Source organism: Myotis lucifugus, unplaced genomic scaffold, assembly GCF_000147115.1.
Source record: "Myotis lucifugus unplaced genomic scaffold, Myoluc2.0 scaffold_634, whole genome shotgun sequence".
Classification (NCBI taxonomy): Eukaryota; Metazoa; Chordata; class Mammalia; order Chiroptera; family Vespertilionidae; genus Myotis; species Myotis lucifugus.
Genome location: NW_005871682.1, coordinates 80,925 through 99,869, shown reverse-complemented (window position 1 = coordinate 99,869; position 18,945 = coordinate 80,925). Strand labels below are relative to the sequence as shown.

At 45.7% G+C, this 18,945-nt stretch overlaps 1 protein-coding gene across 1 annotated transcript; it reads right to left on the bottom strand.

Moving 5' to 3' along the window:
• Nucleotides 1-6,772: 6,772 nt before the first annotated feature.
• Nucleotides 6,773-18,943, bottom strand: LOC102433118 (arachidonate 12-lipoxygenase, 12S-type-like; the record flags this gene model as incomplete). The annotated part of the gene is made up of 14 exons (XM_023746189.1): nt 6,773-7,239; nt 7,361-7,531; nt 7,897-7,997; nt 9,979-10,100; nt 10,802-10,971; nt 11,399-11,485; nt 13,887-14,096; nt 14,910-15,053; nt 16,223-16,383; nt 16,601-16,704; nt 16,821-16,943; nt 17,036-17,117; nt 18,141-18,342; nt 18,869-18,943. Coding segments are annotated over 14 exons (1,932 nt in total), but the record flags the coding sequence as incomplete, so codon positions are not given.
• Nucleotides 18,944-18,945: the final 2 nt, after the last annotated feature.

Below are 18,945 nucleotides of genomic sequence, written 5' to 3'. Positions count from 1 at the left end.
CAGTTCCCCTCATTCCTTGAAGATTTTACTTCTAGATCATGATCTCTGTTTCTAATACTATTATCATCATTCCTGATGAATAAAAAAAAAGTTTTGATATATTCTGTCATATCTCCCTTTTCTATGGGTGAAATATCCCTATCATAAAAACAGGCCAACCCTTCACTTGTGAATTAGGCCGCATTATCTCTCATCTACCCAAAGATATCATACTAACTCTTCCTATGCATTACCAATCTTTCTGTCTCTCTTGGATCTTTCTCATCAGAACTAAAGCATGCTGTTAATTTTCTTAATCTTAAAAGTCCCTCTATTCACATCAATTCTCCTTCCAGTTACCACACTCTTTCTCTTATAGTGAAATCACACTTTTAAAAGGTTAAACATCCAACTTATAAAATTAGAAGAAGAACAAAAGAAAAATCCTAATAAGGGTAAGGGGAAAAATTGTGAATATAAAAACATAAAATAACACATTAGAAAAAAAAGACACAGTTGAGAGAAACAAAAAAGTCAAAAATTGGTTCTCTTAGAATATCAGTATAACTGATAAACTGCTAGCAAAATGGATCAAGAAAAAAGGAAGGTACAAACAGCCATATGAAAAGAAACCAAAATAGCAGTTTCTGTAGATAATTAATAACAGAATATAAGAAAACTAAATTACAATAAATTTGATGAAAAGTAAAAAAATATAACAGAAATGGTAAAGGTAAATCTGACTGAAAAAAATAGAAATATTGAATAGCCCTATAACGATTAAAGAATATTAATATGTATTTTAAAAACTTCTCATAAAAAACTATCAGACCTAGGTAAGGTCAACAGGTGAAATTCTATAAAACACTCCAGGAAAAGGTAATCCCAATCTTAGATAAAATCTTCCCCCAAATAACACGAACGAGGAACACTACCCTACTTACTCCTTGGGGAAATGACAGCCTTCTTCACAAAAACATGACAAAGATAGCTCAAGAGATAATTATAAGCCAGTCTTATTTATGAACACAGATGTGCAATATGTTAACAAAATAAGCAAATTCAATTCACAATGTTTATAGATAACTCAGTGTGTATTTTTCAAAAGTGCAAATCGGTTTAAGATTTTAAAATAATGTAGATGTAAAGCAATTTCTACAGAAATCATAAGAGGTTTCATTTGTGGAAGTATAAAAGCTGATCCTAATTTTTATATGGAAGGCCAGAAGCCCAAGGAAAGCCAAAGTACCTCTAAAGAACAAAGTGGATGAATATGTCAATAAAAGGCAGGCTATATTAAGTATAAAGCTGTAGTAGTTATGTGAGTACAGTATAACTTTTGGACAGCTAAGAATAAATTCATTCATAAATGGTGACTTAATCTATGTTGGTGTTATAGATTATTAGGGAGGATGGGCTTTTCGATGAACAGTGCTGTGATAACTGACTGTCCAGAGCAGAAAAAAAAGGAATTAACTTCGAACTTTCACTGTATTAAAAACGTAGTTATATCATTAAGACATATCTTTAAATCACTTATGTCAATGATAATGTATTGTTATCATGTAATAATTTTATGACAAATGGAGCTGGCAAAATTTCCAGAGGAAAGAAAACATTACATGAGTAGATATTTGATTTCTCAAAGGGAGTTAGTTTCAAGTTAAAGGTCATTCCATTAAGGAAACTGGAAGTAAGGACAGTTCCTCATGCAGGTGGGATATTTAGGCAGGGAACTCAAGAGGAGAAAATAGAACCATAGCAACTCAGATGCATGGAAAAGTAAACATCAGGGGGAAATGTTAAGCATGGTGGGGGACTCAAGTATTTGAAGGATGAACAATTTGGGCTCAGATAGCAACACTGCTCTCTATGAGGCTGGGCTTCAGGTATTCATAGGGAAGGTCTAGCTGCTCATTCCGGGCCACAATTTCCTTTTCCAGGTTGAACAGATCAGCCTGAAACTGCCTTAAAACAGCCTTGGGCTCAGGACCTGAGAAATACTCTTCTTTGTGATGCCCCAGTGGTACCTGAAGCAGAAAGAAAGGATCAATCATCTTCTAGTTCTAAGAAAAAGGGACCCAAACTCCAGTCCCTCACCCTAAAGTCCCCTTGTCAGCCATCAGTCCCCTCAGAGCTCCAGAGGTCCCCTCTCACCATGTCTGGTTGCGGCTGGCTAAGGAGCCATGTGATGGACATTTGAAGACAGCTCTGCCAGACATTAGGTAGCGATCCCATCCCTGTGTCCATTGTGACATCTTCCTTGGTGGTGGGAGGGGGCATCTGCATTGAGCTTGGCGCATTAGGGACCCAGGTAAACCAGTCGAACTGGGGGAGGAAGAATCTGGAGTCACTCAGAAACTCTGATTCAGGACCCTAGCTCCCAGCTCTCTCCCTCAGGTGTCCCCTAGCCCAGAAGTTTTCTCTCAGAAACCCAGGCTTTCAGTTGTCCATACCTGGCCCGTGTTGACTGCTGAATGCTGGGCAGTGCATGTGAAGATGCACCTGGTAAGGAAATGACAGAGCTGAGTCCAAGACTGGAAGGAGACAGGGAAACCTAGAGAAAAGAACAAAGCGTAGAAACTGCAGTTCCAAAGGAGATGAGGAAATAAATGCTGATTGCTTGGCATGTCCATATATTAGACCTAGTGTTCATTCAGTCAATTATTAAAAAAGTACCAGACACTATATAGGCACTGGGAATATGTTGGTAAGTAAGACAGACTGTTGTAGTGAAGAATGATAATAAACAGAATAACTAAGTAAAATTTCACACAGTATGTGAGGTAGTGATAAGAATATATCACTTGGAGGTAAGACTCCACTCCACCATAGGAAAGTGGTTAACTGATTGGCCATTCAGGGCCTGGTTATAAGTAATAGCTCTTATCTATTTCCTATTGTTATCCTATGGAGGGAGTGGATGGGATTCAAGGTATTGGTGTGAAGAGTGAAGGGAGAAGGAGCTAAAGGATGATTCAAAACAGTCCCAGCTGGCGTATGTGTAGTAGAGAGAGGAATATGAACCTAGGAAGAACTCAAGAAAAGCTATTTCTTCATTATGGATAAAAAAATGGGGTAGGAGAGCCCAGCCAACATGGCTCATGGTTGAGCATCCACCTATGAACATGGCAGTCATGGTTAGATTCCAGTCAGGGCATGTGCCTGGGTTGCGGGCTTGATCCTCATTGTGGGGAGTGCAGGAAGCAACCAATCAACGATTCTCTCTCATAACTGTTGTTTCTTTCTCTCTCTCCCTCACCTTCCTTTTCTGAAATATACATATCTATATCTATATCTATCTATATCTATATCTATATCTATATCTATATCTATATCTATATCTATATCTATATCATCTATATCTATATCTACTAGTGGCCCATCGCACCAAGATTCGTGCAATAGGCCTTCCTTTCCCTGGCTGCCGGCACCGGTTTTCCTCCGGCATCTGAGACCCAGGCCTTTGGTCCAGCCGCAGCAGCAAGGCTTGACTTCTCCGCTCCGGCTGCTCCCAGCCCTCCTTTTTTCCCCCAGATCCTCCAGTGGAGCCCAGGGCAGACTGGAAGCCTGGGTTGGCAACCCAGGCCCCAGCCTCTCCTTGAGCAGAATCCAGGGCTGGCGGGAAGCTTGGCTTCCTCCATTGCCGGGAGCAACCCAAGCCTCCTGCTTGCTCCAGCTCCGTGGCCACCGCCATCTTTAGTCATCTTCAGTCTTTGCTCCCTGCCTGCATATGCAAATTAACTTCCATCTTTGTTGGGTTAATTTGCATAGTCGCTGTGATAGGCTGATGGGTGTAGCTGAGTGGCGGAGTGATGGTTAATTTGCATGTTTCTCTTTTATTAGTGTAGATATCTATATCTATATCTATCTATATCTATAGCTATATCTATATTTTAAGTGGGGTAGGGGACCTGAAGACATATCTTTAAATGAAGGTAGTTCACTGGTGAGAAGGGCACTTTTGCCTAAGAAACTTGAGTCCCAAGAATCATGGTACTACGTTTGGATTTAAGTCAAAATATATACAGTATTGAGACTACATCTAGAAATGGCCCTGCACTATAACAGGCGTGCAGGATGTCTGGATCCTCTGTGAGTGCTGGACAGTAGCAAGAAGGAGGAAAAGGGAGGGTAAGGGTGGACTGGTATGGGTTTGCTAACCTTAAGTAAGAAAATCGACAACTATTAGGAGAGAGTCTGGCAGGGCCTGGGCAGATTCCTTACAGGTTGTGGTCTGGCCTTATTGGGCCCCATGGCAGGTTAGGGGCATCTATGAAAAGTTGTGGGATCTCTGAGGAGGACAATCCTTGGGTTTCTATAATTGTCCTGAGTCTTAGGAGGTAGAAATGAGATCCAGATGCTTCATGTGTGGAGGGAGAGGGGGTCATGTTCCCAGATGGGCAAGGCTGAGAAGGTGCTCTGGCTAGTGTGTCCAAGGAGCTCCCTTGTCTTGGGAGAGATCCTACCTCACTCCTGGGCCCAGCACAGCCCCACCTCAGTGATCTTCCAACACCAGGCCTGCAGCTCAGGGTCCCCTCTCATGATGTCATCCCCGTGGTAGAAGAGGTGGACAATCCCCTCCATGTACCTGCCCAGAGGAGAAGGGAGCCAAGCTCCTTGAGAGTAGAAGGCTCTAGCCTCTGACCTCTACTTCTTTTCTGTGGCATTTAGGCAGCTGACTCTCATTGTACGTGGGGAGAGATCTTACAACACTTGCCTTTTGGCCATCCCCTAAATCTTTCTAAAAACTAGTTTAGAAAGAAAAAAAGTGTGGATCATTAGTTTAAGAATTCCATACACATAGCTTACAGTGTCATTGAATTATAGACATGAAATATGTATAGATTTTACATGTCAAGTGTACCTCAAAAGTGGTTTTCAAAAAACAGAACATCTCATATAAAATAGATACATGCATATTAGTTGAAATCTCATTTCTGGAAGTCTAAACTTTACATATAAGGGTGCATAAGTGTATACATACCACGGTGTTCATGAAATACTCATCATAGTAAATACTGAATATGGGACCATATCACAGTGTAATCATTTAAAAATACATATATATGTATATTGATTTCAAAGAGGAAGGGAGAGGGAGAGATAGAAACATCAATGATGAGAGAGAATCATTGATTGGCTGCCTCCTGCATGCCACACAATGGGGATTGAGCCTGCAACCTGGGCATGTGCCCTGATTTGGAATCAAATTGTGACCTCCTGGTTTGTAGGTCAATGCTCAACCACTGACCCACACTGGCTGGGCTCATGGTATAATCTTAAAGGTAGCAAAGACAGCAGATAGGTCTCCATCTATTGATCTGAAGATATTATCATCATCTATTGTTTGTGATGAGGGAAATTTTATATATATATACTAGAGGCCTGGTGCAGGAAATTCATGCACTGGGGAGGGGGGCCGTCCCTCAGTCTGGCCTGCACCCTCTTTCAGTCTGGGAGACCTGAGATCGATTGCCCTGTAGAGGGAGGCCCTGCCCACCTTATCACAGCACCAACGGTTGGTGTCCTGGGTCTCCCCTCTGTGGGGCGATCATGGGGCAATGGCAGGGCCCCCGACCAATCCCATCATAGTCACCTTGGCTGGCCTGGTGCCAGTTGTGTCATAGCATGGTCGTCCGGATGGTTGTTCTGCTGTTTGGTCTTTTGGTCGATTTGCATATTACTCTTTTATTATTATAGAAAATTGAATTAAAATACAAAGATAAAAAAATTGTGGAGCGTTCTTGGCATTGGGAATATTTAAGTAACATTTTTTTACCAAACATGGAATACTAAATGGTTTTGGATACCAAATCCAGGAAAAATATGGGCGTCAGGAAAAGCCGAGGGAAAGTAGACTGTGACTAGGTTGTGAAGGTGCGTGGTCCTGCTAAATGTACTGGAGAAAGAAATAATACACAAAACATCACTTTGCTTCCCTACTGCAAACTAAGGAAATGGATTATAGGCCCTTTGAATAAGGTAGGGGACATGATTTTAAAAATATGAGGAATTCTTTCACTCCAAAGAAAAAGTTTGTATACTTCACTGGTAAGAGACAGATTTGTAATAATCATTCAGGGAAATGCATGTTTGAAGAACATAGTTCTGTTCTGAGCTTGTACCCAGCCTAGTGAAGACAGTGATCAAAGCATGATTGAGAGGGGCCATTCTGAACCCAAGACCCTGGAACTAGACAAAGAAATGGTTAGCATAATTTTGTGGTACTTTTCCATTTATTTTGTGCATTTTGTTCTGAAAAGGGTGGCGAAAGAAAACATAGAACCTGGATCACAGGTAGTGACTGCAATGTACTAAAGGGATTGGGAAAATGGCCTTGAGACATGAATTTCATGTCTCTCTTGTTTGAGACTATTTGGGGAAGGAAACCAAAAGATTTTAGTCTGCTCTAAGAGCACCTTTCATTCCAGGACTTTTGGGGGTAGGTGTGTGAATAGCGGTGGAGGGAAAGTTGGGAAAAAACAGAATCAGGAATTTTTAAGTTGCCCACCAAGCATGAAGTCTAGCTCCAGGGAAAGAAGAATTAGTTGAGGTAGTTCATTTCTCCAAGAAATCTCCCCACCCACCCCTGAGAGCATTCTCTGGATGTTTGCAAGTAGAGTCAGTGCTTCAGGCCAGATCAGGCAGCCTTGTCCAGGTACTGCCCCTGAGGGCCACATTCAGCCTGCAGCCTGTGCACGTCTCTAGCAAAGCACAGGGGTGTTAGTTTTGTTTTGTTTTTGTATTTTTAAATGTAAAACAAAAGAAGAATATTTTGTGACACGTGAAGTTCACATTTCACTGAGCATGAATAAAGTTTTATTGGAACACATTCACACTCATTCATTTTCATATTGTCCCATTTGCTACACTGGGAGTTGAGTAGTGACAGAGTCTGTGTGGCCTACAAACCATACAATTTTTATTTGGCTTTTTACAGAAAAGGTTTGCTGCCTCCCCCTCCCTCCTAGCACCCCACTCTCCCCACCACCACCACCCTGCCTGGGCCAGTGGGCTACTGATGCAGAGAATTTATTTCCGAGAGCTGAAGTTTTCCAGGTGGGGGCACCATAGAGCTCAGATAGTGATACTGTTCTCTATGTTGCTGGGCTGTAAGTATTCGTAGGCAAGGTCAAGTTGCTCATTCCGGGCTGTCATTTCCCTCTCCCACTTTTCCAGATCTGCTTGGAATTGGTTTAGTACAGCTTTGGTCTTGGAGCCCGAGAAATACTGTTCTTTGTGATGCCCCAGAGGAACCTAAGAACGAACAAAGGATCAGTCAGTTTCTAGTTTGAAGGCAGAAGCACCTAGAACCTAGCCCCTCACTCTGATGTTCCCCTTCCATAATCATTTCTCTTTCCCCAGAGTCCTCACTTACCATGTCTGGCTGGCGTCGACCCAGATGCCATGTGATGGCCATTTGAAAACAGGCCTGTTGGACATCAGGGAGTGAGCCCATCACTGTGTCCATTGTCACATCTTCCTTGGTGGTGGGTGGGGGCATTCGCATTGTGCATGGGGCATTAGGCACCCAGGCATACCAGTCCAGCTGGGGAAAGAAAGTACAACCCTAGGATCCTGGCACTTAGGGTTTGAACCCCTATCTCTCCCTAGGGCAGTGATGGCGAACCTATGACACGCGTGTCAGAGGTGACACACGAACTCATTTTTTTGGTTGATTTTTCTTTGTTAAATGGCATTTAAATATATAAAATAAATATCAAAAATATAAGTCTTTGTTTTACTATGGTGGCAAATATCAAAAAATTTCTATATGTGACACGGCACCAGAGTTAAGTTAGGGTTTTTCAAAATGCTGACACGCCGAGCTCAAAAGGTTCGCCATCACTGCCCTAGGGCATCTTGAGGTCCTGACACTTGCTTTCATGGACCTGGGCTTTCATCTGTCCATACCTGGCCCTTGTTGATGGCCGCATGCTGGGCTGTGCACGTGAACACACACATGGTAAGGAAATGGCAGAGCTGATTCAGAGACTGGAAGGAGACAGGGAAACCTGGGGAGGAAAGGAACAGGATCTAGGCTACAGCACGAGAGGAGAGAAATAAAGGTGGATGTCTGTGTTTTAGAATTGATGGGTGTTGGTTCATTTATTCAAAATATATTTGCATCAGACATGATTTTCAGTTCAGGCTCAAGCAATCTAGTTTGGATACCTTCTTAGGCCAATTAACTTCTCTGACCTCAATTTCTTCACCTGTAAAGTGTAGATGATACTTACCTTATAAATGAGATAATGTATAAAAAATTGATACAAGTGCTTAGTAAATAATAATATTGTCATTATGGAAGGGTTGGAGGTGGAAAAGATTGACTAATCAAATATCTTCTGCCTTAAAAAATGGTTAAGAATTTAGGGTTGCTTCTCCCTATTCCCAGACAGGGAATTAGAAGTGCCTGAATTATAAGGTGAGGAATAGGAGAAGTCATGGATTCCTAGTGTCACAGCCAAGAGAGGCTTTCCACAAGTTATCCCAGGCCACCCAATAATCCTATCAGTTAAGTGGAACAAGTATAATCACTCTCCTTTTATAGATAAGACAGACACAGTTGGGAAAAGGCAGAGGCTGACCTTGAACTTGGGACCCTGACTGCTAATTTCTGACAGTTTTTAATCTTAACACATTTCCTCTTTAAGTCTGTTGGGAAAATTAGGCAAAAGTCATCTATGAGAACTGAGGGAGAGAGAATGAGAGGCCGTTAGTTGGAGGTTAAAGTTAATATGTGAAAGTTGTATTTTCCAAATGCAGTTGATACTAGTTGGGGAAAAGTTAGCCAGGTAGAGGAATCAGAGACCTGGGGGCATGTGGAGTCCTAGAGCAGGGGTCTTCAAACTACGGCCCGCGGGCAACATGCAAATACAAATATTGTATTTGTTCCCGTTTTGTTTTTTTACTTTAAAATAAGATATGTGCAGTGTGCATAGGAATTTGTTCATAGTTTTTTTTTAAACTATAGTCTGGCCCTTCAATGGTCTGAGGGACAGTGAACTGGCCCCCTGTTTAAACAGTTTGAGGACCCCTGTCCTAGAGAGTTTGGTCCTGGGAGGGTGGGGATGGTGCAGCCTCAGATTCTGCAGGGAGAGGCCCCTCCAGGGCGCAGGTGCTGGTTTATTGCTCACTGCATCTCCCGGGTCTGACCACAATGGCTCCCCAGTAAATGTCTGTAGGTGTCCTACAGAGGCAGAGATGCTGGTGTGAATTGTGAGGAGCAGGGACTGAAGGACGATTTGAAGCAGTCCAGGTTGGTCCACGTGTGCTAGAGAGAGGAGGATGAACCTAGGAGACCTCAAGAAAGGCAATTTCTTCCCCAGCAGTTAAATGTGATTCGGGTATGCTAAAGCTAATGACTAGATCTTAAGCAAGTGGCTAAATTCCAGCAGGGGTCGGGGGAGGACAGATTAGCAAAGGAATGTGAGCACTAGGGACAGGGAACTGAGTTTAGATTTGAGCCAAAGCATGTACAGTACTGAGTTTGCACCTAGAATGACCATGCACTGTGGTAAAGTGTGCAGTATGCCTGGACCCTCTGTGTGTGCTGGACAGTAGCAGACAGGATAAGAAAGGAAAACCAGAGGGGGTCATTGTGGGATTTGGTGGGAAAATCTTCCCATTCATATCCTCAGGCAGGAAAATAGACACCATGGGAGAGATGCCTCTAGTAGGGCCTGGGCAGATCCCCCGCCCACTGGCTGTGGTTCTGGACCCACTGGGCCCCATGCTGTGGCAGTTTGGGGGCATCTGTGACTAGGCAGCAGAAAGGGACATAAAAGTTGAAGTTCAGGGTCTTGAGGGGAATAACCCTTGGGTTTCTAGGATGGTCCTAACACTTAGAAGGTGGGAATGGGATCCAGATGCTTCATGTGTGGAGGGAGAGAGGGTAATGAGGGGTTGGGATCATGTCCCCAGAAGGCAAGGCTGATAAGGGGCTGTGGGCAGAGTGTCTGAGGAGTTTCCTTCTCTAGGGAGGGAACTCACCTCGGTCCTGGGCCTGGCACAGCCCCACCTCAGTGATCTCCCGACACCAGGCCTGCAGCTCAGGGTCCCCTCTCACGATGTCATCCCCATCGTAGAAGAGGTGGATGATCCCTTCCACATACCTGCACAGAGGAGAAGGGAGCTGAGCTCCTTGAGAGTACAAGGCTGTAGCCTCTAACCCAGCCGTGGGCAAACTACGGCCCGTTTGAAATGAATAAAACTAAAAAAAAAAAAAAGACCGTACCCTTTTATGTAATGATGTTTACTTTGAATTTATATTAGTTCACACAAACACTCCATCCATGCTTTTGTTCCGGCCCTCCGGTCCAGTTTAAGAACCCATTGTGGCCCTCGAGTCAAAAAGTTTGCCCACCCCTGCAACCTCTACTCCTTTTCTGTGGCCTCTGTCCAACACACTCTTACTGTGTCTGAGTGTAGATCCTTTAAGACTTGTTTTTTGGTACATTCCCCAGCTCTTTCTACACATTAGTGTAGAAAAGAATGAAAATGTGGGTCATTACTTCTAGAAATTCTCTATATAAGGTGTAGTCATTCTTCCTGACAACCCTGGTGTGTTCAGATTCCTCCCCCCATCCACAGCTATCCCAGCCGAGGCTGTCTACCCCCATCTTGATCTCTTTCTTATCAGACCTTACCCACTGTCTCCTCATTCTTCCTCTTCTCTTTCAGGACTGAGTCCTCTGCTCCTCATGTCTGAACCTTCTTTTGACATGTTCCTTTTGCCCCATGCTGACCTCAGGCCAAAGCCCCATTCTCATTGTCCCCAATGGCCCTTCCTTTCTCAGCTCCCACTCTCACCCACCGGGCAATGATCTTCCAGAGCCGTAAAGCATCATGGGCATAGAGGGCACTTGGGATGCCCAGCAGGCCTCGGTCAGCCAGATCGTCAGGAGGACAGAGGGAGCGGTAGGTCAGCTGAGCCATGGCCCGGCGCATCAACTGCAAATGGCCCCCTCCACCGATGCTCATACCCTGGGACAAAGAGATGAGAGGCTTTGAGGAAGAAGACAGGGCATAGTATACAAGAGGTTCAGATATGGGGTTCTCACATTTAATGACATTGGTATAAAGGGACAAGGCTCCTGGATTTAAGGGTCAGGACATTTACACAGGTTGGTCTGGGATTTTTAATAAATTTTTTTCATTGATTTTAAAGAGTGAGAAAGGGAGAGGGAGAGAGATACATCTATCAGCTGCCTCCTGCACATGCCCTACTGTTGATTGAGCCTACAACCCGGGCATGTGCCCTGACCAGCAATCAAATTGTCACCTCCTGGTCCATGGGATAATGCTCAACCAAGTAAGCCACACCGGCCAGGTCAGTCTGGGATCTTAAAAGTGACAGGAGGTCATGCAGAGTTGGATGATTAGGTAGCCCCACATTCTATTACCCCCTTACCTTATCAAATACACCTTCATCTGAGATGAGTTGGCCCCGTCCCCGTGTGTTGATCTCTATGGTGTAGCGGGTGTGTGGGATCAGGAGCTGGATGGAGAAGGTTGGAGGAGTGGTTTATGGAGGACATGCTTGGGCCCTACTTTATCAGGGAGTGGCGCTCAGCATGGTGGCCTCCTGTCCTCTTGATGCTTTCCTCCTTGCTAGCGCCTTTGCAGGCTGGTCTCCTTCTACTTCTCTGGTCACTCATTCTCATGCTCTGTATTCCCCTGGAGCTAGACTGACCTGGGTTTCAATCTACACTTTGATCCTTGACCAAGGTAATGGACCCTCTAATAATAATCTGTCTCATCCCCTATCTGTCACCTCATCTGCCAACAGGGGGTGATAATAGGGTTTCTTATTTCAGGAGGCAGTGGTGATGCTTAGATGAGTGATGTATGAAGAGGGTTTAGTACACACACAAGTCTTTAAGTCTCAGCTGTATCATTTGTCTTCATTATTTCTACTTTGAGTGTTTGATTTTAAAGAATCAGCCCCTTTTGTTTTTCTTTTGTTCTTCTATCATTTGCATCCTCATAGCTTATAATTACCCCTCGACCCATTATCAAAGCCCCACCCTTATCCTCTGGTCGCTTCACTGTTGGCTTTTAGGGGGTGAGCACCTTTAGTCAGAATGAGAGGAGCCATTCTGAGCTACCTACTTAAGCAGCAAGGGGCTGTCACCAAATCTGCCCAACCCCCAGTTAGGCAGTGAGGTCCCCTCTATCTTTAAAAGCTTTAAAAAATATTTAGTTTTTTATTGATTTTAGAGGAAGGGAGAGAGAGATAGAAACATCAATAATGAGAGCGAACCATTGATTGGCTGCCTCCTGCATGCCCCCTACTTGGGATCAAGCCTGCAACCCGGGCATGTGCCCTTGGTCAAAATCAAACCTGGGACTCTTCAGTCCACAGGTGGACACTCTATCCACTGAGCCAAACCAGCTAGGGCTTTAATAGCTTTTTAAAAAATAGCTTTCCTTAGGTAAGGCCCCCTGATCCTCACATACAGTTCTTTTTATCTCAGACTATTTTGTGTTCATTTCGACCCAGTTGATATACAGGTTTCTTGTAGTGTTGGTATTTATCTGAGTTGATGTTGGATACAGGGAATGACCCAAGTGATATCTCTGGTGTCAAGCAGCTCACAATCTGAAACTTTTCAGAAAATTCATGAAAGAGGCCAAATGTCACAGAAAGTCTAAAGTCCACAGTAGGAGAGAAGATACCCAAGAACAAACATCTCCTAATAATAGTAATAATAATATCAGGAACTAATGGTTTTTCTAGCTTTCAGCCTGTGTTACATTGTTATGTCATTTTATCTTTCAACAACCCACGGTGGAGCTCCTGTTGTCCTCATTTAGAGATGAGGACACTGAAGCAAGCCTCTGGTCAGTTCTGACGCCAGGATTCAGGATTAGATGCTGGCAGTCTGAATCCAGAGCCTGACTACATTACAGGTTCCTTCTCCTGTGTGTCCTGATAACAGCTCGGTGGTTTGCCAGGAGATGGAGCTGTTTTGGTGAGTGGATGGAGGTGTGGAGAGGGATGAACTAGTAAAGGGGGGTGAGCAGCAGATTGTGATGCAGGAGCACCATGAGGTCAGTAAAATCCAAGATTCTATTAATCACACAGATTCCATCTCATCTATGTTACCCCAGACTCACTGAGGCCATAGCTACTGTTGGGCAGGTTTGGGGGTCAGGGCGTAAATCCCCAGCTTAAAACATAGTTCAGTTCTCCTTACGCTGAAATCCTCTTTTATAAAATTACAACACACCCACCCTGTGTGCTCTTAGATGTTGCAGCTTAGACTTGTGACCTTTCTCTCTTTAATTTTATTCATAGGCATTTGCACCTGCTGTTTCCTCCAAGTCTTTGATTTGTTTTCTTGTCATTCCTGTAGCCACTTTGCATATCTTCCTCCACCTATTTCCTGGGCAGGTATAAGTAACCTACTGGAGCGCTCTCCTTGCCTTTTGATCCATTCCTACAGCAGACTCCTCAGTTGGGGTAGGACATTCTCCACCAATACTATAGTGTTTATAGGCCGTCTCTTGTGATTTCAAATTCTAGTTCCAGATATTTTTCTCTGGTTGGTTCTTATGGGCATCACTTGTTTTCCTGGATAAACAACAAATCTCCTAAGACAGGAGCAAGGGTTTTGTTTTACTAACAATTGTCCAGCAATACTCCAGGTCATCGCTAGATGGTCAGGTCTCTGGAATTTCAGAGGGTTCCCTTATAACATGTCCTGAAGAAACATTAGGTGACTTGATGCAATTAAAATATAAGTCTTAAAATATTGATACAGTCTTCCTTCTACTCTTCCCTCTTTCTTTCACAAATTGGTATAAACATTTTTTGCTGCTGCAGTATCATTTGATACTGGCCATTTCCTCTCTTGGGTCTGAGCAAGATGGGACATGGAGGGTAGAGGATTTACCTTGAAGACAGGGTGCAGTCCTGGGAGGCACCTCATGGTGGCGACAGCAATGACTTCAGCCACCAAATGAGTGTTCAGCAAGTGATATTGGAGCTCATGCAGTTGGAAATCTGAACTTCGGACCCAGGACTTTGCCAGGAGCCAGGCAAGTGGAGGATCCGAAGGCAGAAACAGTGATGGGGTGGGGCAGCTGGGGTTGGGAGGCTGGATCTGGGAAAAAGAAATTGAACATTTATTGAACGTCTACTTTATGAAGGATATTATGGTCAGCATTCCTAGGGAAACAGAGAGGACTAAGGTTATTCTTTTCCAGGAAGTTATAATCTAGAAGGAATGAGGACCCTTCTACCCTGCCTTTCACTGGCTGTGCGGCCATATGAGTGCCACGATGGTCAGGTTGAATGCAGGGGAGTCAGATGCAGGAGACCAGTAAGGAGATTCTAACAGTGGTTTGGGAGAACTGTGGTGAGGTTCTGAGTTAGGGTGGGAGGGTTGAAAAGGAGAAGCTGGATGTGTTAGATAATTGACAGTATTTGCTAACTGCTGAGAACTTTGGGAGAAAAGATATTCAGGAAACAATGTGTATTTAGAGTCAAGGCAACTGAGAGAGTAAATAGTGATTCTCAAAGTGTGTTCCCAAACTAGCAGCATCAGCATCACTTTGGAACGTGTTAGCAAGGCAAATTCTCAGTCCCCACCCGAGGTCTACTGAATCAGAAAATCTGGTGGTGGACCCAGAACCTGTGTTTTAACTGGCCCTTCAGGTGGTTCTAATGCACACTAAAGTTTGAGAACCACCGAGTACAGGGTGAGAACTCCAAGAGGCCATTATGACTCTGGAACAAGTATTTCTAGTTGGGTGAGTCAGGGAAAACCAGGCTGCAAGCAAAGACCAACATGAAGACACTTCTCACTGTGTGAGGATGGAATTTGGGATCCAAGAGCCAGAGGGCTGGGTCCCTGGGAGCAGAGGTTGGGATGAACAGAGAGCAGTGTTGGGAGGCGGATGCCCCGGTGCCTCACCTGGATGACCATGGGCAGCAGCTTCCCACTGGGTTCCATCTTGAGCATGACAAGGGGGGCAGCCAGGTACTGCTGCTCTTCTCGGATCACATTGGCTGGAATTCCATCCAGAAGGATGAAGTCAGCCTCAAACAGGGAACCCTTCTGGGGAACAGAGGAACATATCCATGGTTAGAGTTCAAGATCTACTCCCAGAGGAACAGGGCAAAGGGGGGGAGACATTTATAGACATTTATCTTTTATTAACTAATATCACCCCAATAAATTTAATTAAAAATAAAGATATTTATATAGCTTCTTGCCATTTTCCTAATCAGTCCCAGAGTTCTATTGGCAGAACCAGAGCATCTTGTCCAATTCCTCTCATTTTATTTTTATTAATCCTCACCCAGAGATATTTTTCCATTAATTTTTAGAGAGAGTGGAAGGGAGTGGGAAGGACAGAGAGAGAAACATTGATGCGAGAGACACGTTGATTGGTTGCCTCTTGCACACACCCTGACCAGGGCCAGGGAACCTGCAACCAAGGTACGTGCCCTTGACCAAACTCAAACCCGGGACCCTCAGTCTGTGGGCAGACACTCTATCCACTGAGCCAAAGCAGCCGGGGTTCCAATTCCTCTCATTTTAAATAAATGAAGAAACAACCTAGTGTGGGTTGATGGCTTGTGCAGGCTTGCGGTAGCAGGTCTGGGTTTAGTACCTGGCCTCTCAGTCCAGTTTGCATTGTAGGCATTGCAAACTCTCCCATTGTCAAGAAGGCTGTGCCCCTTCCCCAACGTCCCCTAGCGCTCTGCTCCCTGTGTCGGGCGCCCATCAGCTCAGCCAACACTCTTTCACTCACTGTCCAAATCTCACCTCCCCTGCCAAGTAATGCACAGAGGTTCCCTGACTGCCATTGCCACGGAATCCAGACACATGCACATGGACATGCTCACATCCTGCTTTGTTCGTCTGCCTTACATCGTGTATCCACCTACCACCTCCAGGAAACCTCCTCAATTCTCCCCACATAATAGTGCATTCTTCATCTTTCTTGCTGCCCAAGAACACTAGTGTTGGCAGCACTGACATCAGCCAGAGAATGTCATTGTCCCAGTTAACATCTCTGGAACCACCTGTATGTGCCTTGGGCATCTATGCTGGAAGTTCCTCATAGTTTCTCCTACATAATTTATCATCTCTGGCTTTTTTCCAGCACAGGACTCTGCACTCAGGGATAGTGGGTTACCATAGCCTCCTTCCTTTGGTCCCTCCCCTTTACCACTTCTCCCCACACAGACAAGAAGACAATAAAGGGCTGGAGGGAGTACCTGGAGTTCTATCTCCAACTGGGCCCGAAGCTCTTCCATTCCCGAGGGCAGCACCAGCCGGGAGGGCAGAGAGGTGGAGCGTCTCAACAGCATGGGGTTGGTGCCATTGAGGAACTGGTAGCCAAAAAGCTCGTCATCCTGCCAGCGTTGGTGAACCTTCTCTGTGGGGTCAGAGTGGAGGTTAGGAGGAGGCTTTTTAAAAAAATTGATATATTTTATTGGTTAATAAAATTATATAGGTTTCAGGTGTATAATTCTATAATACTTCATCTGTATATTGTATGTTCATCACAACAAAGAGGAGGAGTATATTCACCACAACTCAATGTCCCTCCTCCAGCCAATAAAGGGGTTATAGACACCTGGGGAACCACTGACCAGCCAGGGAGCTCTTCTGGCCCCAGAAGATCTGATCAAAATCCTCCAGATGGTTCCAGGAGCTCAGGAGGGTGTACACACGCTTGAGGGCCATCTCCAGTGCCCTAGGACAGGCATTGAGGCATGAACCCATTTGCTGACTCCTCGGCCCCTCACTATTTACCACCATTCTTGGGTCTCCCAGCCCTTAGTCTACTCTGAGCTCCAGGCTTTTCCTCACCCAGCCTTCAGTGTCCATTCAAAGTCCAGCCTCTTCTTCTCGTGGAATCTCACATTTGGAGGTAGATCATCCTCACTGCCTGCAGCTATAGTCAGGGGTAACCCTTCCTTCCAGGTGGCCCAGCTAGGACATGGGGACAAGGTTCAGGTCAGTGATGTGGGCAGGGTCAGGAGAGGGGGGGTGAAACTTGGGGTCTAATATGGGTGGGTGGTCACCGGTATACTTGCTGTCTTTCCTTCAGTTCCTTCTCTCGATGTTTCTGGAACACATCCGATGCATTGTCTCCTGCCAGGCGGGCTGGGGAGACATGAAGACAATTGGCCACACAGTTTTGCGTGTTCCTGTGCTCTGTCCTCACCGTCCTTTTCGTATCGTAGTCCCTGTGTTCAGTTGTGCTCTGTTGCTTTTATCTCCGTCTGTTCCTCAGTTCATTGATTCCCCAGACACATTTATCCCAACTTTGCACTCCTGGTCTCACTTATCTCAGCCCTCATCTCTTGCCTTGAGACCAAAGTGTTATGTTTGCCACCATTTTCTTGACTCTTAATCCATCTTTCCCTACCGGATCCGATTTCATCAATATCTATGGTTGGATAAATCATCTGAATTATGGTGATAAAATCTTAATCATCCCTATCTTTTTTTCTACTATATATTTGGTAAATATTCACTTCTTGAACCTCACCTGCCACACCTCAAAAGCTCTGTGTGCTTCTATATTTACTGGCTTCTTCCTACTCTTATCACTACTTATACCTATATCAAAATCATATATTTCATATTTCCATCCTTATTTGTTCTTGCCCTCATTGTCTCTGTATTCCTCTGTCATTTCCCACAGCAACTAATTCAATATTTGCTGTCCTCATTCATCTCCACCCCAGTCAGAGTGCTCCCTGCCCTCACAGTTGTCTTCCATGTTGTCACAGCCAAATCAGCTCTCCACGTCACATCATTTATTGCTTCCCTTCCCTGCCTCCTCTCAGGGGTCCCATGTGCTAGCCTTACCTGTCCCTGCCCTAACTGGTTCCCAGTCACACGGAGATTCCTTCCCACTTTACTTTGGCTCTTCTGTTTCTCAGTGTGGCTGCACCTCCCATTCCCTGTGCTCACATTCTTGGGAGGAGGGATGTACACACCACTCACTTCCCTGTCCAGTCCCACTTCCAGCCTTTTTAATTCTATGTATAACTTTCCTCATCTCTCTCTGGCCCACCCTTAACCTCCTGAGCACGCATTTTTTCAAGCCTCAGTGCAATTCTGCCCTCTCCCCCACTAATCCCTTGTCCCTGCTCCCACTTCCCTGAGGCGGCCCCTCACCGGTGCCCTCAGGCAGGGTCAGCACGCCCTCGCCCTGCACCCAGCCATAGCAGGGGAAGGCGGCCTCCTCTAAGGCTCCAGGGCCCTGCACGGTGATGCGGTCGCAGAACCAGGCGTTGTCCACCAGGGAGTGGTGTTTGCGCAACTTCAGGAACTGCAGTGGCCCCAAGTCCTGGGGAATGTCCTGTTCGAACTCCTCCACCTGTGGGGACAGAACCTGGTGGGACTTAGTAGCGGGGACCCGGGAGAGGACGTTTACTGGGATGAGGGGTCCCCTCTGGAGTCTGGGGACAAGGCCTCCAGGGACAGCATTGCCTCCTCCCAACACCCTCGGGGTGGGTCTCAGAAGGCCCATTGCACCCGGAGGACAGGAAGGCGGGGCGAGGCCCTGAGTGTCTTGAATTGAACACTGAGCATCATCACCTACCCCGTCCACTCACAGCTCTCACTGCGCCCGCGCTCTCGGAGGACCTTCCCTTTGACCACTGATCCCAGGACAGTGGCCTGGGGTCAACTGGGAAAGTAGTGGAGGCTGCGAGGACCACGGTCGGTCAGGGAGGGAGAAAGGGGTTGAGCCCAGCCCGACCCTCTCCCCGCTTAGAGGCAGGCGTCCCAACTCCTGGGAGTCCCAGTGGGCGCGTTCGCGCGGTTACTCGCCCCCATCTCTCCCAACCCCGACTCCTGCCGTGAGCCCGGCGGGGATTGGGGTCCCAGCTGCCCCCGCTGACCTGGCCCCGCACCGGCCGCAGCTGCAGCTCCAGCTCCGCCTCCCCGCGCTCCCCGACCAGCCACAGCTGCACGCGGT